This window comes from Merops nubicus, unplaced genomic scaffold, assembly GCF_000691845.1.
Source record: "Merops nubicus isolate BGI_N331 unplaced genomic scaffold, ASM69184v1 scaffold5377, whole genome shotgun sequence".
NCBI lineage: Eukaryota > Metazoa > Chordata > Aves > Coraciiformes > Meropidae > Merops > Merops nubicus.
This window is the reverse complement of record NW_008618196.1, coordinates 149,239-174,742: the sequence shown is the minus strand read 5'-3', so window position 1 is coordinate 174,742 and position 25,504 is coordinate 149,239. Positions and strand designations below refer to the sequence as shown.

The 25,504-nt window shown below is 35.7% G+C and overlaps 1 protein-coding gene across 1 annotated transcript in view; it reads right to left on the bottom strand.

Annotated features, from left to right (window-relative positions):
- Nucleotides 1–25,504, bottom strand: part of LOC103775881 (protein piccolo-like) — a gene marked incomplete at both ends in the record, with an annotated part of 145,877 nt that overhangs the window by 11,709 nt on the left and 108,664 nt on the right. The window contains 8 exon segments of the mRNA XM_008943354.1: nucleotides 3,004–3,186; nucleotides 4,408–4,602; nucleotides 5,826–6,006; nucleotides 8,668–8,739; nucleotides 14,409–14,502; nucleotides 17,822–17,848; nucleotides 19,432–19,562; nucleotides 20,478–20,528. Of these exon segments, the coding sequence (XP_008941602.1) occupies nucleotides 3,004–3,186; nucleotides 4,408–4,602; nucleotides 5,826–6,006; nucleotides 8,668–8,739; nucleotides 14,409–14,502; nucleotides 17,822–17,848; nucleotides 19,432–19,562; nucleotides 20,478–20,528 (934 nt within the window).

Here is a 25,504-nt window from a genome sequence, read left to right as displayed (position 1 = left end):
TAATTGGCAATGATTCTGATTTTTCACAAAAATGAAATAAATTTAACTTAAACTTAGGCACTGCTCTCTCCCTCTGGTTTGGGTCCCTTGCAACTTGTGCCTTCAAAGGGTTGCCTCTGAAATGTTATTGTTCCTCTCTGAAGAGTGTGATGGGAACATGTATTGTGTAATTGGTTTCTTTGCAGATCACACTCTTATCTCTCACAGGCAACAAGGAAATTATACATCAGGGTTTATTTTTAATTAAATGCTGTAGTTGAATATTGGATTTTACAAAGGTGCTGAACAAGGACCAATGTTTTCTGTTGTAGCTTCACTTTAATTTTCAAGCAGATTTACTGAAATATATTTTTTACTGTTTAAAATGAATGCACAAATAGGTCAGTGCAATAAACTTATACTGATGCAAGTCCTCTGCATTCACAAAATATAACATGTACACCATGAATACTGGTTTTGCTTATGATTACCTTTTTAATTCTTATCAGACATACAACTAATAACTGACAAAATACATCTGATAGAAAAGGTCCTAGGAGTCCTAGCAGTCAGAAGTAGAGAAAAATGTTTCTGAGGCATTCTAAGAATGACTGAGGGGTCTTGTTTAGTTGTTTGTTTGTATTTTTTTTATTCAATTCATGGGGGGAAAAAAAAAATTAAAAAAATGTATTGAGAGACTAGGCCAAAGGACAAAACTCTCTATAAATGGTCTCTTAGGTAGAGAACTGATGATCACTCACAGCATAGAATTTTTCCCATCACCCTTGTGGAAATCTTGTTAGATTACTACCACCAGTTTTTCTAAATGGTGCTCTTCTCATAAATTCACAGAAAAATAGCTGTGGTAAAAAAAAAAAAAATAATAATCTGGGTTTTCTGTAATGGCTTCTTTAATAAAGGGCTTTGAGACTTAGAGACCATAAATTACTAACTTGTCAAGATGATTGTTCCAGTCCATAAAACCAGTTTATAATGAGTACTTTGCCAGGTGCCAATAAAGTAGGTTGTAATGGGGGTCAGCGTGATAACCATGCAGCATCCCTATAGGGACAGACTTGCAAACTGATGATGCCCTAATATTTATTCTCAACAATACTCTCAACTTTTAAAATTTTTTAACTGCAGGGAAAGTCTCCTTCATTCATCATCTCTTCCTCCCACAAAGAACCCCATAAATTAAAAGCTCTTATGAGTGTCTTTTGTGCTTTTTCTATTCAAGGTCATAATCTCTTCAGGTTTTACTTACATACTCCACAAAACTGCAATTAACTAATCTTGCTTTTTGTTCCTGCCGAAACACATTAATCTCAAAATTGTAATTATTGCCCTACCTCATACGGATAAACTAAGATAAACTAGTTTGGTACAATATGAAGAAGCCAAAAATTCTCACAGATCTGGAGCTAGACTTGTAAACTTTGTGTAGATGGCCATGCATTGCATATATTTGCCAGAAGCAAAAAGACAAATGTACTGTCTCTTCACAGCAAGTCTAATCTCACTTATATATTAATGATACTAATGCAGACTCTTATTCCCATAAGTCTCTAAGATGTTTCTAACATTGCTGAGCATACTCAGCATAGCAATACATATCCTTTTTTGCAATTTTAAAAGAAGCTAGCACAACAACTCAGTGGCAAGGGTACTTGAAGCCAACACACTAGCTATTTCCTTATCATAAAAGTTTATGTAAACCTTGACTCAACCTTAAACCACAGGCAAAAAGGTTTTAGCATTGCTTGTCTGTGTGGAGTGACATCATAGGACTTTATGCTAAATCTCTACAGACAGGACACCTCAAAAGATAATGAGTTATTCATATTTCCATGTCGTACAACCCAGGAATATGGTGGGCCTTTCCATCATGATGCCTGAAATAGTACCATGATACTCTCTGGCCTCATCCTGAACTAAGTGTCTGGAGTTGAGCTTAGAGTAAGACAACAGGAGTGTGGACAGGCACATGCATGTGTGTAGATATGTATATCTATGGAAGAGTGTTTAAAGTGTTTCTTGTAAGAAACAATTTATTATTTCCAAATAAAATGTTTCAAATTATTTGTTAATTTTGCCCTTGTTAATAAATGTTTTAACATCAAACTAGTTCTTTTAATGACTCATTGTTTTTAGGGATTTGTTTGATGTATCATTCCCTTTTTCTCTCCTGCAACCTTCTCAGCCAGATTGTGTTGTCCACGTTGTGCAATGGTGTTGACAGAAAAACTTCAATGAATCATGAGAGCTTGGGAAGGGAGTCCAGCACAAGAGAAGATCTGGGATTCCAGTCTGTAAGTTTATTTGGGTCATCCCTCAGATTCCATGAAAATAAACAAAATGCTCCAGAAGTCAAAAGAGCAGTGCAATTTAGGACCAATTGAGACTCTGGCTCTTTATTTGTGATGAGGAGAGAAACTGATGATATGTGGTACTTAGGCTTGATGTACAGGTGCGTACAGGTAGAAAACAGATTTTTAAGAGGCTGACAGGAAAGTTATCAAGAGACTGAACTGCACATGGATAAAAATCCTTTTCCTTCCCACTGGTGGCTTGAAAAAATATCTACGCTACTGACTTCTGATACAACAACTATGCTGGGAGAAGAAGAAGAATTTGTTAAAATCCTAATTAGAATTCCAGAAACAAAAATATTCAATTAGGTTTTTGTCATGTACAAGAAAAATTCAACCATGCTTAAGCAGACCAGTTTGGATGCATGCTTTTTATTAGGTAACATGAGCAAAGCTGAACCATTTTTCAACAGAAGTCTAAGCCAGTGGAATGGAAGTGCATGTGTGTTGTTTTGTAATGTTTCTTAGCACAGTTTTTCATTATGGATTTATGTGCTGATGTGGAACAATCAAGCAGAGTTCTTGATTCATGTTAACATTTACAGCACTTAATGGAGGGGAAAATAAATAATTTAATATCACAATAAATTAGTAGACATGGCAAGAAGTATTTGGGATGTGGTTGGCTTCTTAACCATGTCTTTCTGCTCACCTCCTTCAGGCTTGACTGGTCCATCTGACATCACTTTCCTGAGGGCTAGTTGGCTTTGGTCTTTGTTGTCATTGGCTGGTGGAGGCAGATTGTCAGACTGAGTTCTTTGAATAGGGAGGACTCCTGCTATGCTGTGTCTGTGCTGCTTCCTGGCATGATTAGACTGACCGCTTTTATGTGCTGCTGTGGCAGTGTGGGTGAAATGGAAACCCAGAGTATGTATCCTCAGATGGAACCAGCTTAAATGTTATTCATGCAAACAGAAGTGTTTTTTTTTCTGTATTTAAGTAAGTAGTGTTTTCAAACACCAAAGAGACACCACATGCACAGCATTAAAGAGTATTAAAACTGGCTGTTTCTTTATTAATGACAGTGAAGACAAGGGAAATAATTTTTCCTCAGTTTTTGCATTATACCATGGAAAATTTATGGAGTATCAACAAATCCTGAAGACAAACACAATGATTCCACAGTCAGAGAGTTTTACTTTGCCATCAACTAAACCCTCAACTAGCAATCAGATACTGGGCTGAAGCATATACTCTGGAGAGCCAATCTTTTTACTGGAAAATTTATTTTAAGTTGTTAGATGAATACTATCTGGACTCTTAACCAATCCATGGAACAAAAATTACTAGAAAAATTAAACTGATTATGATAACAGACTTTGCTCTCAATTCCCTTTGACTTCACTAACTTGATAGAGCTGCTGTAATCTTATGTTGTAAATGGCTTTGTGTCTTCAATGACTTTGCATTTCATATGTTTAATGTTTTTGCATATTGCTTTTCTGCTCATCACTAACATTATTTTATCTGAGATACTACGAGGGTTGTCTTATATTTCTGTTAAAAAAGATATTTACAGTCATGTTTCAAAAATAGAAATCTCAGCCATGCAGCTAAAAACTTTTCTTTAAATCTTCTTCTGTGTATATACTACTGCCCTTCCTGATTCCTACTTATAGACAGATATAGTTGTTAATGTGCTCTCAGTACTCAGTGTGTGCAACTTAAGCTGGCAGCCACACCTCTGCAGGGTTTGATTATTTCATCGGTAGTCATTTAGAGACATCAAAACACCACCACACAATGGAATTCTCTGTGAGTCATGCACAAACATGGAACATCATGAACCATGAGTGAAGGGACTGATGGAGAAACAGCCAGTTTCACTGCAGTCTATATAAATGAAAATAAATAAATAAATTAAAGATTTCTAAATACAAGAGTATATTGTAATTACATGTATTCACACACAGGCACACAAAGAAAGACGTTGAACAAAGTGAGCACAGTGTGCCGAGAACAGAAAAAAAATAGCCATAAAGGGGAGGACAGCAGGGAAAAAGGCAACAGATGAACATTAAGCTGCCATGCTGAGGAATTTATTTGCGTCTTTTACTTGGTTGAAGGCGAAGCTGTTGGACAGCTGCTTCAGCAGCGGCGATGGCTGCCCCAGCGTCTTCCAGGTGAGTCTGAGTGACGCTGGTTTTGCTTTGGCTGCGAGACGGACCATGAGAGCGCAGATGTCCTTCAGAGGAAGATTTGGAGCTCCCTGGACTGCTGTGGGATTTCTCAATGGTGGGCACCTGCATATCTACCAAGAAAATGAAGAAGCACAACTGTTGTATTTATTAAAAACAAACCAACAATTTCATTTTCTTTCTCTTGACTGGCCTTTCTGGTTGCATTCCAGAACAAAGAATAAAGATTAAGCTGTGCAATGCCATTCAAAGCCTCAGGATGTATCATGATTAGGAAACTCTTATGAAGCACCATTTTCTACTTCCCCACTGTTCCCGCATCTAGGGAATAATTAATTTACAATTGTGTCTCTGTCACCTCTGAATTATGCCTCCTGTGCTGGATCACACTGGTGGAATGATGCGGTAGCCTAAAAAACGAATTTGTTTTCCACTTGCAACTTCTTCAGTACGTAGAGACTAACTAGCATCATTTACACCAGTACCAAATACTTACTTAGCTAATGCAGGCTAAGCAATTCTGATGAATGCCTTGGTCACGGCCCAATTTAAAATAGTTTCTATACTAACTTCTAATATAGATACAGATCTTATATATATACTAGTCCCTAGCAAAACATTACAAAGACAAATATACAGAAGATGGAGCAGAGTCACTCTGAGGTTCTCATCTGGATGCTATTTGGGATGGATTTTTGCTTTCAGGGGACGTATACTGTGTTTTAAGTGAGCAACTGGCCACTGACTACTTAGTTAAAAAAAAAAAAAAAAAGGTAGAGATGAATTTCTTGGAGCAGGAGACACTGGGATCAATTCTGCTTTTGTAAATAGTAGATAATTGTACTGTATCACCTCCACTGATTTCCAATACAATTGAGATATGCTACAACCCATTACCATTGACTGGAAATGCATATGCATTATTATTGTAGCACAATTGTTATTCTATAAAATATTAATGTGACATTTCCAAAAGATAAAATGCCTTCAGATATTTAAGGAACATGAAAAATAGAAAGCTAAATATGTATTGAATTTGGCCAAGGCTACCAGAAAAATGAAAAGGGCGCAGAGTCCATAGTAGATGTGGAAAGCACATCCAGCTTGTAAACTCCTGCTTTAAGGACACAATTAGTTAATAAGCTGGCTGTCACTGAGTGAGCCATATTAAGCCTTGGTTCCAAAGAATTAATCACAAAGATAAATACATTTTTAATACAAGTGTATACAAACTTCATAACAGTAACTTTATTTTTCTATTACAAATTACACACAGCAAAGTTTTTCCCATCATCTGGGAAAACATTTCATACTGGGTACACCAATTCATTCCTACCCTTGGAGGGGTCTGGGAAGATTCCATGACTTCTGCTCTTGATGACAGATGGTTTTGGAGATTGCTGGCTACTCTGTCCAGAATGAGATTTCCCATGGTCAAGGTTTTCATTCTGTTCTTTCAGAGGGTACCACCGAGGAGTGTTATCAAGCTGAGAGACACTGGATAACTCAATCAATACCTACAAATAAATCAAAGTACAATACATTACCTGTATCAGATCCATTAACGATTGTGTACAGCATAAGAATCTACAGTTGTGTTACCATAGGTTCTAATCAAACAGAAGAAATGAAGGGTGTAATGCTGTACACTGACAGATTGACACTCTGCCCATGCTCTGATGTCACCTGATATAAACCAGCTGTGATCCAAAACCCACAGTTGTTAGTATATAGATAACTAACACGTCTTCTTGAAAGGACCTCAGTAAAGACTATGAGCTTACATATAGCCCCATGCCAAAATGGCTAAATAGTCAAGGGGTAACTTGTGCGCACTAACTTGAAACCTAGACTAAAAAGACATCTAGTCATTCTGCCTCTGTATAGACACACTCTAACAGAAGAATCAGGCAGTGTTATTTTCTCCTTTTTGTTAGTGTTAATAAAGGAGCAAAAAAATTAATATTTGATTTTAATAAAGTCTTCAATAATATGAGACTGGCGCTTGCTGATTTTTTAAAAAATCCACATATTCAGAATTTGTAACAAAAAAACAAAAACCATAGGGAAACCTTTGTGCTTCACTAAAATAATAGAATTCAATGTCATTTAGACTGTGGGGGAAAAAAAAAGGGAGATGCAAAGCCAATGTGGAAATGAAATGAGTAACTTGGCTAAAAAAAACTCCACACTGTAGCTAAAATCTGCTCCAGGGCACTTGCATTGCTAGCAGGAGTTCTGAGAAATTCTTATTTTAAAAAAAAAAGAAAAGAGCAATAAAGACCTTTCCTCCCTTAATGGTCTTGCAGCTGAGAGGGCCAAGAGAGGCAAAATACTGAAGAGTTATCATAGAGTCTTAAATGAAGGAAAGGACAAAGATAGCCTTGCATTTGGCTCTAAGGTGAGAAACTTAAAACTAATGTCTGGTAGGGAAGTTTTAAAACTGCTAGACAAATAAAGTGTTCAATTACCTCGGGGAACAATGTCAGTTTATTAGAAGACCTTAAGTAAAAGAAAGTCTCTTCAGGTTTAGGGATAGGGAAGTCTTTTCACAACTGCTTGTTTCTAGAATGCTAAAAGCCTTCTTTCTTTCTTCTTCTCTTTCAGCTTCATAAATTGTATACAACTTGACCTGGTCTCTCTAGTTAGGTCTATACTTAATCTGAACAGTTTAACTATTTAGTAGTATGCCCCCCAGTCTGGTTTTCAGTCATAGCACTGAGAATAGAGTTGGAAGACAGCATGGTTGAGGATTGTTCCCAACAGGCAGTGTGGCCTAGGGGCTCTGCTTTATAGAGGGGGGTCCACATTCCATGGATGTGAACCATGATGTGCCAGTTGCCCTCTCAAGCATGCAAGTAGAGCAGGACCTATTTCAGTGAGCCCTTAGGATACATTATGGATATCTCATAACTGATGTTATGGTGCTGGATTCCTCTAGACATCCTCATCCTCAAATACACTGTACAGTCTTTTTGGTTCCTTTTTTCCATGAAGAACTGTTTTCATATTTAAGTCTGAATGATTTAATAAACAAAATAGTTCTAGAGGTTGAAAAGATCTGAAAGTAAATGTCTACATCTTCCTGTAGAAGCTGCTACTGGAGCATCCGTTTTCTAAATATCATAAATAACAATGATGTAAATATTCAATAAAACCCTGCATTTGGACAAACATGCTGAACTCAACAAGAATACTGATGCAGTATGCAGGAAATAAGTAATCATGTAGCTGCTTCCTATGTATTTATTTTAGTAATTGTTCAAATTGACACTGATTGCTCAGTTTTGTAGTTGCACAATGGGGAACTGAAGCTGAACAGAGTGGCTTTTTTTCAAAATTCAAACACAATGAGCAACGATACTCTGAATTTCTCTGTACATGAGCAGTCGATTTTCATGGGCTTCTGTTTCTAATCATAATCCTCTTCTGTAATAATATTTTTAACATTTAACAAATTTTTTTGACATCATAGTTACTGGTAATTCTGTATTATATATGCATAAGATTGTTTATTTGCTTTAAAGACAGGGTCTGCTTCTTTCCATGATCACTCATCTCATTTATTATTAATTACAATAATATACTTTGCTAATGATATTGCTATTTTGTAGTGTTAAAGATGAGATCTTGATCAGCAAGAATAAATGACTCCCACTTGCAGATACTTGTACATGTGCTAAATTCTGCTGGATGGCAGAATTTAATCCTTTTATCATTTACAAAGACTGATCAGCCTTCCCATGTTATGTTAAAACCAAGGCAGATGGATTTTCAGTCATAAGAATTCCCCATTCAGTCACTGAGAAGGCTGTTAGTATCTCAGGCTAAAACAAAACAAAACAAAAAAAAAACAAGCAAAAAACAAACAAAAAAACCCCACCAAGACCCAAAAACCAACAGCAAGAACACCCCTTATTTTTCTATGAAGTAACATTGTGTGGAGTCCTAAATGAACTTGCCCACAGTTCATTGAGATAAAGGGAAGACATCTTTCGTGTGTGAATGCAAGAAATCCTGATCGTTTGTTATCAAGTCAGCAGTAAAACTGTGATGTAAAAAAGATTTTACTTAACACAGGTACCATACCACGGAAGAGAACAGTCTCCAAATATCAGCATGCAGTTAATCAGCTTTTTAGCTAGTTAGAGTTAGGGAGAAGGAAATAAGATACTCACTTCACCAAGGAAGTCATTCGAGGAGAATCTATCATAATCCCAGACAGACACTTCCAGTGTTTTCTTTTTCAGCTGCAATTTAAGTCAAAGGATAATTAACCCCACTGCCAACACAAACTTCAGACCAAGTCTTTATGGTTGTTTCTATTCATTATCTTCTTCTTGTACCCTTTTTCATCATGACAGCTAGGCACCTTTTGTTCTCCCATCAGCCTTGATATCAGAAAAATAATTTAGGGGTATTATTTGTTATCAAGACAAATGGGCTTGTTCTTAGTCCTATTTTAGGAATTTCCACAAGTTGGTTTTGACAGAATGTGTGTCCACTACAAGAGCCAAACTGATTTTTAAAGCCCCATTTTTGTATTACTGCAGCTTTTCTCATTGTCAGATCTGAGGTGTCTGAACTTGGACATTTGCGTAAAGAGCATTTGAGTGTGAATTTCAAATGTATTATTTAAAATACTCTATTTGCACAATCTCATCTGTGAAGACCAGTCTTTAATACCGATGAAATTCAGTGTAGTCAATGACACTCTGCAACTGTCTGCAATGACAGCCATCAAACCCCATTATCTTCATAGAATCATAGAATCATTTAGGTTGGAAGAGACTTCCAAGACCATCAAGTCCAACCATCAGACCTTGTTAAGCATGATAACTGTGTCAAGCACTCTTCCTATAGGCTACAGTAAGAAACTTGTCTTTTTATATGACAAGTTAGTGCCAGACATAGATGCTGTATACCCAAGAAGTTGACCTTATCGGAAATGTTGACCTGAGTGTTACTCCAGGGGTCTGTGGGGGGGACAGATGAGGAGAGGATTGATTAGTGGTGTTGTACACTGGGGCAAAAGGCTAGCAGGTGGCTGGAGAGGCAGTAAGGAATTCACGTGGCTTGAAAGAGAGAAGGACAAAATCCTGGGGGTATGGGATATCTGTAAAGTCAGGCTGAGAAGTTTTAATTGAAGAATTTATTGGATACTTTCAAGCATTATTAAGGAAAACAACTCTTCTCACATACTTGAATAAAAGAGGTTAGAAACAGAAATCTTATGTGATAACTGAGGTCATCATCCTAACAGAGGCAACATGTGGCTTACTGCTCTGACCATTAATTGGCTGCTTGGGGCAAAGGGAGAGCAAAGGATCAAGTCATTGTTCAACATTATAAGTTATACAATTTACTGTACATATTATGTATAATTTGAAGAAAAGCGCTTTTTGCTTTTTACCTCCACTGTCCCTTCATTTAATGCAACACAGACTCAGATGGTTCTTAATAACTTTAAATTGCCTCTAAATGATAATTTCAGCTCATTATTATGTATTCAGAATATCTCTTTATCCTAGCTAACTTTAGAAAAATTAGTAACTATGCAAAGCCAAGGTCTTTGAAAAACAATTTTAAGTCAGCATACCCTGGAAAACCCCCACAAAAGGGAATTGTACTATTTTCAGCATCACCTATTTTCTCTTCAAGCAGACAACAACATTACTTGAAAGCTAAGATTAAAAAAAAATTGAGAGCAATTCTTTAATCTTTTAGTCCTACATAATGAGGCAAAATATCCTGCAAAAATTAAGAAGTTGAACGAAAATACTCTCTTTTGAACATCCCTTACAGAATTTTCATAGAGCTGATATCCTTGACTGAATAATATTCTTTTCCTTTGCTGTTCCAAGACAGTATCAAAATTGCAATGTGAAAAAATACCTGAAAAAAGGAGTTGAGCAGACATTGGTCCATGCTACTTTTAACTTCATGGATGACATAATTTCCTGCTAGTTGCTACAATAAGTATATGTATTTTTACTGCTAAAGAAATAGGGATAGTATAAATACTTTTCAGAAATGTATCGTCTCAAATGTTACTATTTTGGCAGGACATATAGTCTTCTTAGCTCAGATGATGACTGTGCAAGGAAAGAGAGAAAAATGTATAGATCCAGGAAAGGAAAAGAAATCCTAAGATCTGAAGGATTTTTGATGGAAAGGGGAAAACAGAGAAGATTTTTAAGCAACTGCAACCCTGCTTTGCTAGCTTCTTGCATTAGTATGATAAGAAAACTGCTGAAAACTTGCAGTACTCTGCATTTCTTTGAGATATCTATTTTAAGCCTCTTAGTTTAATAAAGCTTTAATAAAATATTATGACAATGAAAAACCATCAAGAGAGCTTTATTAGGCCAAGTGCATAAAATTAGTTTCAAAGGAGAATTTTCTTTTCTGGAGTTATATTTATGTACCATTATTGAAGGCAAAGAGCTCTCAATAGCTAGTGATTTTAAAAGCACCCATTATACCATCAGAGCAAAATAGGAGTCTGTCTCACATCATCCAGTTTTAGGTCATGAAGCTGGAAGTTCAGATCTCCATCACGAATTTAACTGACAGCAATGCTGACATCGGTTGCGGAAACCCACTCTTCTTCTGACTGGGTTTCTGCAAGTGGGCTAAATACCAACAGGAAAATGAGAAAATCTCCCTAAGAGAAGGGAAGCAGTTTACAAATTGTGAACTTCATCTGAGTTCCAAGCATATTATGGGAAAAAAAAGTGTTACTAAGCTGAAATTAATACCAGGCTTTGCATTGTGGAAAATTTAAAAATAAAAAAAAATACATTAAAAAAAAAAATCCCCACCTAAAAGCATATTACTGCATGTGAACTCTAGTTAGCTTTAGGTCACTGTGGACAGCCATCATTTAAAGAAAATGAAGGAATATACAGAAATTTCCAATGTGAATAATATTTTCTTATGGAAGACATAACCAACACCACACATACAGAAGCCTCTGTTTCGTGTTTTAAATATCTGGATAACACGGGGTGTTGATAGAGATAATGCAGGTCTGTGAAATTAAATCTGAATTACTTGAAATCTTTAATATTTATTCCTCAAAAATGTCAAGCAAGGATTTCAATGAAGAAAGAATTAATTTTAATACAGTTTAGTAAATTCCTATAATTACTTCAGAAATAATATAAAAGATTGCAGTCTCAGTCAGGATATTTGATGAGTAGAAATGAAAGTGTTGCATTAGAATGTGCATTATTCATATTTGTGTTTACTTTCATATTTAGCATTTGATTGTACTCTTCAATCTTCAGTATGTGGCAGGAGAAAAAGTCTTTTGCTACTTCACTTAGAAACTTAATTTCTCTTGTCCAAGATTTAGGTACCAACTCCTTTATATGAAAGCTTTTCTTACTTTTGGAAATAAGATGTAGGCTCCTACAACACTCAAGAATTTTGAAAATTTTACTCTAAATATTACCTTCAATTTGAGGACATGAGCTCTAGCAAGAGTTATTTTCTTTAATGAATTATAACCATCATGTAAGGAGATGACTTTGCTTCCTGACAAGTAAAAAATAGTGGAAAACAAAGCAACACCTTATACTGTTGTACATTATACCAACAGCCTGACCAGGTATAGAATTTACACTGTTTACCTTCTCACACAATATTTGTTATGTGTGTACTCCATCTTCCTCTCAAACTTTAATTATCTCCTTTTTTATTTAAAAAAAAAATCTTAAATTACTAAATATTCACAGTTTAATTTATTTTTCTCCAACTGTCAAAGTAGAATTTGCCACATGATAAAAGTAGTCATTCTGACCTTGAAAAAGTCTGTTTCACTTCAAAGGGTGATCTATTTCCCATAATTATTTTCAATTTAATTTCAGCTAGGTTATGAAAGAGAAAAGTAATATGAAAAATTGTACAACCAGCTAAAGTCTAGACAGTGACGTTAAAAGGACTATATTAGGAAATATTTAATAATACTTATTTGCTGTCAGCAAGCAACCATGCTTTGATGGAGGGAAAGGAAATGCTTCTTTGAAGAAATTATATTTATAAAAATGTATCAATTTACGTTAGGGTATGACTGCTAACTCTGTATAACTCACTGTATAATGCAGTTTTTCTTGTTTAGTGATCAAGACACTCAGTCTATCACAAGTATTGACCTGTACTTTTCTTTATATATGTATTTTGAAATACCCCTTCTTGAGGACTATGAATCCAAACAATATACTACTGCAGGGTGATAGTTCTTCAAACTGTAGATGGTACTCATTACCAGCATGGGATTATTTGGCATTTTAGAAAAGTGCTTTACTGTATATTTCCTAAGCCAGGGCACTGAATTTTACAGGAAAAATCACTCATCAGATACAAGCCATAGAAAGGTGTAGAAGGAAATCCTATTCCCTGCACACACTTTTATGTGAAAAGAGGAAAAAATTCACAACACGTGGTACTCAGATGAAGCCTACTCACTTACAGTCACAACCAATGCGTAACAGTCTCAGAGGGAGGGAAAAGGAGGAGATTTGCAAACAGAAAGCCAAAGTTCAAAGAATTCAAGATGTGAGCTAAAGGTAAATTTCATCAAATAATGGTAAAAAAAAATACATCAAAGATATTAGGAGATTTTCTGTCATAAAAATCTCTGTGCAAGAAATCCTAGACTAAGATCATCATGCAATTTAAAATCATCAGACAGCCACTGAATGTTCAACACCCAAGCACTCTTAATTACAACTCTGTGAAATGTCACAGCAGAACATGAAAGCAAATTAAGTAAACTGCTGAGCCTTTTTAAACGGAAAGCTCAGTTTGGAAATACTACTAAGACTTACTAAACCTTTTCACAAAACCCAGAAGATGTAGGGTTTATACTGGAGCCAGACATGCATCACCTGTGGGAAGGGTTTTGCTACATGCAAAAATGAGTATCCAAATCTATGTTTCTCTCAGTGAACAAGAACGAATAATAATTTTTTTTTTAGCAAAATAAAACTAAGGTCTGGGCATTGTGTTGTGTTGGAGAAGTATATTAAAAGCATTCAGTAAAGAGTGTGGTTATTCTGGGCATTTTTGAGAAGTACTGAAAGATTAAATGGTCTTGAAAAATGAAGTTGACAGTATCTAGAACAAAACATTAAGAAAGGCAAAAGATTTAAGACTGCGTACAGATCCATTATTCTATAACATATACTTAATAATTTAAACAAATGGACTGATCATTTTGCTCATTATGTCTTTTTCAAGTGGTGAAATGTCCCTTTGAAAGGGGAGATGGAGAAAAAGAAGATTCAATTGCTTCATACTGCCTCATTTAAGTCTGTAGGTCAGCTAAAGTTAGGAAGCCACCAAGAAACACAAAAGTCTTCCACAGATTTCTGTCCCAGATGTGAGATAAATCATTCTAAAACAAGGAAATTAAATATTATCTAGATTTTTTTTCAGGTGATTCATATTTCAAGCCAAATTGCTGCTAAATCTAGAAAAGTATCTCTACATTTTATAAATATTTTTGAATAAGAAAATGGTAGCACCTGTATTTTGTTTCAGTTTGCGTGGCTTTTGGAACAAAGAGTGACAGTGATTTTTGCATCTACTACAGAAACTCACATCTAAATTTATTCCCTCCCTGTATTCCATTATAATCTTTTTAATTGCGGCATCTGTACTTATGACATGATTAGGAGTGTAATCCCCCCAAATTACCATTTTTATGAGTAAAGGGACAAGAAAAGAGTACTAATACAGTAAGCTTTATCAGAGGTAAGGAAACAGTTCCAAATTTCCCCTAAGTTGGGTAGGATTTTACAGAGGTTCCCAGAAGTGCCAGTAGCAGCATTCCCTTCACAGCCAGCTCGGTGCAGCGCACAGCCCAAGGAGAAGGCAGGAATGGCGCTGGGCAGCGCTGCCACGCACGCACCTGCTCCAGGGAGAGGCTTTTATAAATGACCGTCTGATTCCACTCAGGATTCAGGCTCTTCTGTACATATTTAGTTCTCCGCTTGTACTCAGCACTGAATTTGAACAAAGGAAGGAAACATTACATTAGCAATCTTTTGTTTCTTTCAGTTCTAATGAAAAAAAAACCACTCACAAACCAAAAACCGTAAGAAGAAAGGAACGTTTCTGCAACAACTCAGGGTTACAAGAGGACAATGACAGCCTTTGGTTTTTTTTTTTTTGTTTATTATGCTTTCCTGACGTGATGTTTTAGAACAACTTCTTCTGACTTGTCAGCAGGCTACTGAATAAGAAATTGGTAAAACCTGTGTTTTGTTTGAACTTGCATGGCTTTCGGAGTGAAGAGTGACAGCGATTTCTGCACCTACTTCAGAAACTTGCATCTTAATTTATTCTCTCCTTGTATTCCATTATCATTTTTTAGTATGCTTTCCTAACATGGTCTTTTAAAACATCATCTGACTCTTCAGCAGGCTACTCTGCCTACAACCATTTCCACATACAGCACCAGTCAGCTCATGCACATATGCTTTGTTCTCTTACAGTAGGTGTTGGGCTCTGATTATAAATTGAAGTGATATGCATTGATTTCCAACACCATTCTCTCATTAGCACTTTAAAGTAGCATGAATCCATTATATTTATAGGTTGCAGTCTCTAATTAAAGAAGTCACATCTCACAAAAACATTTAATGAATTCCATGAGGCAACTAATATCCCATTAATGACAGAAACTCTCATTTCTTATTGATCATGTTCTCTGCCTATGCCTCAAACTATACTAGAAATAAACATAAAAGTACCTCAGCTTTATGGTTGTTTTTATCAATAGCCAAGAATTAAAAGTTTGGCTGCATAATCTGTTTTTAAGAAAATTGGCAGTGCTTTTTATGGTACTTTGCATTTCCCAAATATGGGGAAAGCAATACACTAAGCTTTTACAGAATATGGATTTGTTTAGTTCTGTGAGCTTTGATGTCAGATTTGCTTCCATTCCAAATTTATTTTAATAGAAATTTTGGTGGACATCTCAAAAGAGCTGGGTAGGAGAACATGGGAAACTTGTAATATTTTGAAAACCCAACAAGTTATTATGGTAAAGAACCTCTTTTTGCCAGTCTTCAAGTCAAATGTCCTTTGTCTTCTGTTCAAACCTCCCATACGTTAAAGGACTTACATGATATATCTATTACTAAATTAAATGTGCCCAGGGCTGTTCTCCAGGACTAAGGCAAAATGCCAGGGAATGATCTGTATCTGCACTAGTAACCTCTATTATAGTTCTCCTCCATTAATTTTTGGTAGTCTGCTGTTGTCCTGATTTTCACTTCTGACTTTTGACTGAAGTGTGTTTTGGTTCACACTGTGGCATGGTCTCAGAGTCAATGAACAAGATTCCTTTTATAAAAGATTAACTCAGAAGATGCACAACAGTGACTCATTTAATCAGCTGGTCACTAATGGTGTCCCATGCATGGTACCAGGTTGGAGCAGATCTGAATGAAGGTTATTTGAAAATTTTGTGTGTTTTACTGACACATACATGTCCATGCTAGGTCATACTGACACATATATGTCCATGCTGGATAAAAAAACCCAAAACCAACAGTTTTGCTCTGCAAACTCATTTCAACTGTGCATTGCTCCCCTATAATTGTTCTGCAGTGTCTAGTGGACTTATTCTCCAAAACAGAGTGCCCAGATCCAAGCTGCCTACTAGACTGATATCTTCCAATGAAAGGGACTTACAGTTATTTTTGTTCTTATTTTTTTGCTCTAGTCATTCTGTACAGTTCCATTTTTTTTTTTTTTCACTATCTTCTAGTTCATCAAAAAAATGTGAAGGGCATTTTGACCTGTGAAACAAAGTATCTGTCCACCTCTGCTTATGAGGAGAAAGCAGCAGTTTTCCACAGTTCAATCAGTTGTCAGCCACATCATACAATGGTACATTTTCTTATACATCAGTAAAAAAAGCATGAATTAAAATCTGGGCATATGAATCTAAAAGCATACAAAAAAGAAACACACACAAATTTATTTCTATGCATCTTGGAAAGAAAGCTGATATACAAAATCTGAATCCTTTTGGAAGCTAGATTTTTATGGCAAATCCTATACACTTATGCACTTAATTTCTTTAAGCTCCTCAGTAGCCTTCTTTTCCCAAACTGATCTGAGAAAAGCATCCCCACCACTCAAAGTATTAATGAGATTTGACTGACCCATATGGAAACACGGGACATGGGCAAGTGACAGCTGGGCTGGCAGCATCTCTCTCTCTTTGGACTCACAGTGATCCTCAAATTAATATCTATTCTAATCAACTATTACTGAAATATTAACTTATCCAAACTTCTCTTACACCCAGAGTAACCCACTTACTTCTTACCTTAACTAAGCCAGAATAGTATTGTATAGTGTGGGCCTGCCTAAATGTCATATGATCTACTGGTTTTAAGGAACTGATATACTTTCAGCTTTTTTTAAGAAAGTAAGAAAGGACTGCATTATTTTTTTATCATTCCTCTGTGTTTCCTTAATTATAGTTTATTAAAACATAATACAAATGAACGTACAATGAAAAATATAATAAAATAACTGCATATAAAATATGGCATTTAAACACATTCATGAAATAATTTTATTAACAAAGAGACTGATAGAGAAGGTCTGTTAATTGGAATACACCCGTTGAGTTGTTTAGTTAGGTTTCTACTTTCAAACAAATTTAGAATTTGGGGTGGATTACTATTCTTGTGTACTTAGCAGAGGCTGATATTAGCTATCTTGAGTTTTACCTTACATTTCCAGCTCCAGGAGAAACAAAGCGCTAATAATTTCAGTAACTAAAACTTCAGTTTTGTTTACCACCAGTAAATATTGATGTGGACAAGTAGCTTTAAAGCCAGCTGGGCAATTATCTAGAATTATGCCTGGCTTTAATGTCAAAACACTGCACAACGTACACAGAGCAAAATATTCTATTTCATTTCCAAGCAGTGCCTGTTTCTCTTGGCAGGAACAACATTCAAAACCTTGTTACAAGTTCACAGGTAATTATTTTGCAACTTTCAGTGAGTGAAAATGAATTGTAGATATATCTGAACTATATTCTTCCAGACTTCAAAAGAAATTTTGTTTGTCATCAGAGTTTGGCCCTAGAATATTACTCAATCAAGGTTCATTAATTATGTCTTTCCAGTTCCCTTTGACTTGGAAATGGGATTCATTAAAATAGCAACAGCATAACCATGCTGCCATTACATCCCATCAAAATTCAAGAGAAATCTATAGCTCAAGGCACAGGCTTATCATATCATGCAGGCATACAAAAATAAAAGAATAAAATTGGAAGACAGTACACCCTACCTTGCATTTTGGACAACCATGACTTGTCTTCATACCCGCCATTTATGCAGTTGGGAACAAAGGAGAAACAGTTTGAGAGAAAATGAAAACAGAGATAAAAGAAAACATGTGAATAGTAAGTAGTTTACAGTATCAGAATCAAAGGAAACAGGGGCACTAGAAAGAATAATAATAAGTCTAGAGTGGACCAAACTACAGATAAAAGATGAACTACAGATAAAAGATGCTCAGTAGTAGTTCAAGATTTTGCCTTCAGAAACAAGTTTGGCACTTTTGAGATGCTCTTCATTTTCATTATTTCCTAAAGCCACAAGTTACATGCCAAACTGTAACATTGCCACGTTTTAAAATAATGAATCCAAACAAAACTAAAATCCAAATTTTTCATAGCTTGGTAGCACGTTTAAACCTATGCTTAGATCTGGCTTAGACCTCTGCAGGATAAACATCTCTCTAGTTCAAAGTCTTATTTCTACATCAGAGAATGTACCTGCAAAATTCCCTGTAACATTTATTTTACAAGTATTTTACAAGACTCTTAGGTGCATTAAAAAAAAAAATCAAGATTTATGACCAGTTCCCATTAGATTCAGTAATAGTTTTGGGCCCAGTGCCACTGAACAATATTGAATATCGTGTAGCTAGAATTACCAAGCTACAGAAGAATTCACATGCCTTTAGTCGTACCATTCATGTGCTTTTAGTGGTGCTTGTCCATATGCCAAATGCTGAACTGCATGTTGCATATCCTGTCTAAGAGCCTTTTAGGATGAGTGTGGTTACACAAGCAGAGAAGTTTACAGGAATGTGTCTTTGCAACCTAAAGTCTGATCCATCAGCTTAATTTTAAATATATCTCTTGTGTCATTGAAGTAAGCAGGATTATAACCTTGTATACTTACGCATATGCATGAGATGGTGCAACTTTAGGGGACAAAAAAAGGTATAGTATTGCTAATACAGAAATATATCTTTTAAAAGAAAAACTAATGCTATTTGTAATTATAGAATCTAAAAAAGCAATGGTCTGTGAAAAAGTGGTTAGTGATTTGTATAATCATTATAATTACCAGAGTTTCTAAAATCATACCTTAGCTTTTAAAAAAATGGTCATAAAAAAACACATGGAATGACTATTTTCTGTTCGGTATTTCTCACCTTTGATATTAAACTGCAACCTTAATTTTATTTCAGGTACTATCATTGTGTATGCTTGTCCAAAATTTGGAATGTCTTGAGCTGAATCAACCATTCTATGTTAACATTAACATATAGCTTTCTATATTACAGAAAGGATTACATATATTTACTACATTTCAGTAGAATCTCTTGTTCTTTTAATACACATTTTTGTATGCATTGGAATTTTAAAATGGAAATATGAAAAAAAAGAAAAAGTAGTATAAGAATTATCATGAAGTCCCTGAGGCTACTGGCAAAGTATGTACATTCTCCTGGGAATAGGATCTGGCTCCCTATTAAAAATCCACCATTTTTCCTGGTGTTGCACCTGGATTTTCTATAGCAATAACTCTAAGTTCTGTTTATTAGTGACAAGGAACAAGCCCAAATTATAAGAAAGTTCAGATTAAAACTTCTCCTACACTTACCCTCTCCCAGGAAGAAGATAAACTTTAACAAAGGGGTCCGAATAGCCGTTGTTGTCTCTAGGAGCAAGGTTTCTTGCCTGAAGGATGTGGATGATAAGGTTGCCAAGGTGTTTGTCATAGTTGATTTGAAGCTAGAAAATGCATTAAAATACAGTAAGATTATTTGTTATTTTTACTTCCTAAATGATTCAATATCTTTCTGAAATCATTTTAATAAAATGAGTTTTAGACCATTACTTTGTATGGAAATAAATGTATTCTAGGAGGTTCTGTCTCTCCTGACTAGAATGAGGTGCTAGATAATTATGTTGGATTTTGAAAGAAAGATCTTGTTTTCCAGATCTGTCAGTATAGGTAAAAACAAAATAAAACAAAACAAAACAAAACAAGCAAACAAACCCAACTAAAACCAGAAACATCTATATTTGAACCCCTTCATACTATTCTGAGCAATAGCCAGCTTACTGAGTAGGAACTACACAAATTCCAACTACCTGGAGCCCAAGCCCCGAATGGGTTTTATAACACTATGGAAAGACCCATAGTACTACTATAGGAGAGAGGGATTAATTAAGGAAAAAAAGACAGAAATCTATGGGAAGTTAGGCTTCATTTATTCTGCTTTTCCTGGTTCCATTGTTTTGAAAAGCTTGAGTAAAGTCTGTTGCCATAAGAGAGAACTACAAACTTGGCATGGAAATAAATACACTGCACTGTGAGTAATTTGCAGCAGTCCTGGTTTAAACGTAAAGAGTCTGGGAATTTCTGAAGTACACCACAATAAGTGCTCAAATATTAAAGATGGGAATGAATTTCAATACGTTTTCACCCCCTTCGTTAACAGGAGTGTTTCTTCTGTTTGTATTTCAAAAGCGAACATCAAAGACAGAGGCAAAACTCAGGCACTGACTTACATTTGTGACATTTCAAGGGGTTGGAGTTGAATAAAAAAATTCAGTTAATGGACATTGTTTTCTGCAAATTTATTAATCAGAAAAATGCAGCAGGAACAACAATAATTTGCATAGTAAAACCTATATATTTACCTGAATTTCTCCAGTGATTGGATGGGAAGCAGACTTCACAGTTTCCGTGGGCTGCCAGATTAATAAATATAAATAAATACCTGGGCACACACTCGCAAATATACACATACACGTATTAGAAAGAACAGATTTTCAAAATTAACTTTTTTAACAGGTGTTGTTTATACTGCTGTATTGCCAAGTATTGAAAAAAGAGCATTTAATTGTCTCCAATTTGTACACTTAACACTAACAGTTATGGTATTTAAACACTTCTTAAAGTCCAGCCCAGCCATTTTGATCAGCCTTTGTGAAAATACAGAATTGGACAAATTAAACACCAGAGTCATTACAGTCTGAGCTGACTGATCACACAAGGAGGCATGGGAAGAAAAAGACATTCATACAGGATCAACTCTGTCTAACAAATGTGAATGCTGCAAAGAGAAGCCAAATAAAATGTCAAGTACAACATAGCCATACTTCTACTGAAAGCCAAAGGTTACAGTAGTTTAAATTGAGTTTAGATGAAAGTGTGAAGCAAAAGCGGGAGGAATGGTATTAAAACTGAGTGATGTGTGCAAGTGGATTTCACAATTGCAAGCTATCTCACATAATATTTTTTGCTTTATTCTGTTTTTTAATAGACAATTCAGCTACACCACTTCATCTTCAAATTCCTCCACACACTTTCCCTGACATGAAATTTAAATTTTCTGTCCTGCCCTTTAAAAAAGCTGTATAAACGTACTTTTTCCTTTCTGTTCTCTATTGCTCAACTTCTCTAGGTTGCTGACTAAAGTAATAAAATCTTTGGTGTCTTTTGGTTTTCCCTTTTCTTCCCTGTTTGTTAGTAGTTGGATCACCATTTGCTTCAAGTCCTGGACTCTCAAAAATATGCTGTTCTTTTAAACAGTGGTGTCCTTGAGCCATCCTGGACCTACCTCTAATCTGCAAGTCATCAGTCAAGCAAGAAAGCTCTCTCTGGTTCAGTAGCAGGATTTGAATATTTTTGCATTCCCTCCACTTCTGCTTCCTTGGTTGATGCGGCAGGAAAGAAAGGATGCAAACAAGGACAAACTTGCTGTTCTCTGGAGACTGATATGGAAGTCATCTTTTCCTATTTTCCCAAACGTGACCATAAGTCTGACACACTGTTCTGGGCGACTAGGATCTCTTTCCTTTCTGAGAAGAGTAAACCCCATCTGACTCTTTGGGGTTGCCTTACCCTCCAAAAGAAACCATTAGAAATTTTCTCAGGATGTTGGGTAGGCATTGTTTACATTAGGCCAATGCAGAGCCCACATCTCCCCGACTAGAGGATAAAGTTAAGAAGATGCACTACACTTTTCAGGTTGCTGATGAAGAAACATCCCCTCATTTGCTCAGATATGCAGGTAAGAACTAACCAGGAGAATCCCATCCAAACACTAGTGCAATGAAAACATGAGAGAAAACCAGCTCAAGCCCTTCTGTGATATAGTTATATTCACTGCCTTGTGTTGCCTGATGCAGAACATGTTTGTTCATGCACACATTCTTCTAGATGTGTTACCTTAAAAACTCAAGATTTTTCAGATAAAAAAAAAAAAAGTTAAGTTGACTTTTCTGGAAATGCATGTGCTTCTCAAAAAGAATTCTCATAGAAAATTTTTAAATCAGCTTTTCTTGGCACCTTACAAAGCTTTTAAAGAAGTATAATCCCTCTAACAGCTAAAATAGGTCATCAACAGTTTATAAAATGCTCTGAATCTTAAATGCTATTTTAGTTTTATAGCAAACTACTCCTAAAACTTGTTTAGTCCTTGAAAGAATATTCAAAGACAGAATTCACTCTTTTTGCAAAGACAGACACCTCCCTGAGCATCATGCACACTTTCAAAGCAGGGCTTAAATGGCTTACATTTCTCATACTTCAGCTCTACAAATAGATTTTATTATATTTTAATAGTTCTGACCTCAGTCTGTGCTAAGCATTGATAATACTGACAATGATACAAAATAACATGGAATTAACCATTTTAGTACAACAAAATTCCTGCCAGATAGTCTAAATGCTCTAATTTCTCAGAAGTTTGAATAGTACTAAATGAGTTTGTTTACTCAAAATATCATGTAATACAGAATGTGTGAGTACAGCCACTGTAGGTGGAGTTCAGAAAAAGGGGAATGGGCATATTGAATTTGTGTGGGGACTTCCAAAGGAGCTTAAAGTGGAATTCCTTATAGCTGTGAGGTTACTTTGCTTTCATTTACTTGTGTGTAAAAATAAATGTGCATTTTTATGTTTCTATGTCTTTGTTAAATCCTTATATTAATTTACAAGGCTGTGATTCCGCATATTAAACATTTTGTTTTCTCTCTGATGTTAGCCAATCTAAAACCAACCATGAAGAACTACCCAAATATTTCAAAGAAACATGAATAATTTAGGCTGAAAGACACCTCTCAAGGTCATCTGGTCTAACCCCCAGCTCAGAGCTGGGTCAGCTTTTGAAGTTGGATCTGGATTGAAATGCAGAGATGCAAATAAGTATCTTTCTTTATCAGGGCATCAGTGAGGATTAATTTGAAAAGAAGACAAAGTTTTCACTGCTGACTTCTTTAGGAGCTGAAGGATCTGTGAATTTAGGAAAACAACCCATTCTTCAAAATACAAAGGAAATTAAATGTTTCTAAAGCACAGTTATATCCAGGTTGTAATCTGCACCATAGAATGATCACGCATTTACATTACAAAAGGAACAGGTCTGCACAGGATATAGTCAGCTCAAGGCCCCCAAAGGTTAAATCTCTCCTGTGATGGCTTATTGAATTTCATTCTAATTTCTTTTGATACTCCCTGCATGCCTGTGTAAGAGCCAGTGCTTTGTAATGCCATCACATCTGCTGAAGAAGGTTGTCATAACCATGATGTGAAACCTGTTCATGCCAAGCTTTGTTGCTATGCATTATCACTCTGCAGTAGTGGGACAAAGCACTGTACTAAACATGAGAGAATCAGTACTGCAGAACATCAAAGAGACTCTTACAACATTTCTGGCACATATATCCCATACAAAAAGCTTAACAAAAAAATATACTTGCTAAAAATAAGAATAGTCACAAAACCAAGATCTAGGCAGTTTGGATATTTAGTCTGTCATGATACTTTGGCAAAGCTGCAGCCTGCCTAGAAATGCTGTCAGCCCAAGGCAAAGAGCAGTTCCAAAAAGGATGAGCAGTAGGTTTCTCTTCCAACAGAGACCAACACCATTATAAACTTGGCCTGAAGTCAATTAACAGAAACTATACAAGTCAACAAAAGCCATGGTTGTTATGAAAGAAATGGATCTCAACATGATTTTCAGAAATAGGCAAAAAATGTTTTAAATACTTATCTGATTGGTTTTGACTTTTGCATCCCCTACATAAAGGCATTAGTTTTAATAATTTTTTGTTTCATCTTTATAAGCCTCCAGCTGACTTTTCATGAAAGATTACTAAATCCTCTGTGAAGTAGAAGATTAAATTTATGCATCTAACTTTAGGTGACCTGCTACAGTGCCAAAGCTGGGAACCTAGTCTTCTCATGTGAATGGAGAGTGACATCTCTCCAGGACACATCAAGGATTTAGGGATTTCCATATCCTATGCAGTGAATTTTGCAGAGGATTATGATTCATCTAACCAAATGAAAGGGGTTTCAGTGTAGATAACGACATCAGCATTAAAAGAACTGCTCTCTCCTTTCCATGAAGTGCATGCACTTGAATGGCAGGTTTTATACAGTCCCAGGAATTGTACTTCAGAAGTGTATTGTTCTCACTGGTAAACATAAAGCACATGGCAAATTAGTTCATATGTAGATGTACACAATATCCAGAGTAAGGTGTAATGAAAACAACTTTTCACGTGATAGGCAATTCTGCCAGATCACTGAAATAAGGTGCAGTAAATCTTGACATATGGATTTCACTTGTGCATCACATATCTAAATGAATTCATAAAACATCTATGGGAATTGTGGCAAAGCAGAATTACTATTCAAAACAAACTGATCAATAAATATGTTTATAGTTTTTGCTAAATTGCTGGATGAGAGACACTTTTGTGTTTCCTCTCACATGGAAGTTATGTAATCATATTGAAGAGCTATCTGAAATGAGCAGGCGTCATTCTCTGGGTTTGGTTTATACAGCACATAATGCATTTATAGTTCAAATCACAACCACAGTTTCCACAGCACAAAAATGAAAACTATAACAATGATGCAGCAGGACCTTGAGAGTCCCAAGAAGGAATGAAAAAATATATATATGGAAAAATATCTAGAAAGTACTTTGCTTGCAAGAAAGCTCCTTGCTTTGCTACCAGTAATAAGGGAGCAGGAAGCTGAGTGTTCAGGACAGCAATCAGCTCCAGCTATCTTGCTAATTGCTTTAACAAATGCAGTCATCACAGGATTGATTTTTCACTTCAGGTGTTAACTTTTTTGACACAAAATGCAAAAATGTGACTGATGACTGTGCCTTATTTTTCAGTTTGAACTGTGAAGAAAAGCTACTGAATTCCCACTCTGCCCCTTCCAGGTGTGCAGGTGGGTGCACAAGGAGAAAGAAGTTCAGCTGAGAAATGGACAGGATATGGCAAATAAAATGAGAAATACTGCTTAACAAGTTCACAGGAATTAGCTAGTGGTAAAACATGTACTGATGGAAAATTTGTCATTCCTTCCCTGGCTTTCAGAGAAATGTTTAACATTGCTGTGATTATTCATAGCTTGTAATACTTCAAACAGCAGTTAGTACAGAGAGGGAAATTATGGTCTTAGTAATATCAGCTTCTTCTGTGGAACTAGTACCAGCAACATGTAGAATGCACCTAAAAAGTTAACAGCCATGAAAAAAGAAAAGGCCAATCATTTTGTTTAAAAATAATGTTAAGTTTGAGAAATTTATTTTCAGACAAGAACCAACCATTTATGACCTTGGATAAATCTCATAATCTCCTTTGTGTCCAAATTTTATATCACAACAGCAATACTCATCACTGTCACAGAAATGAAT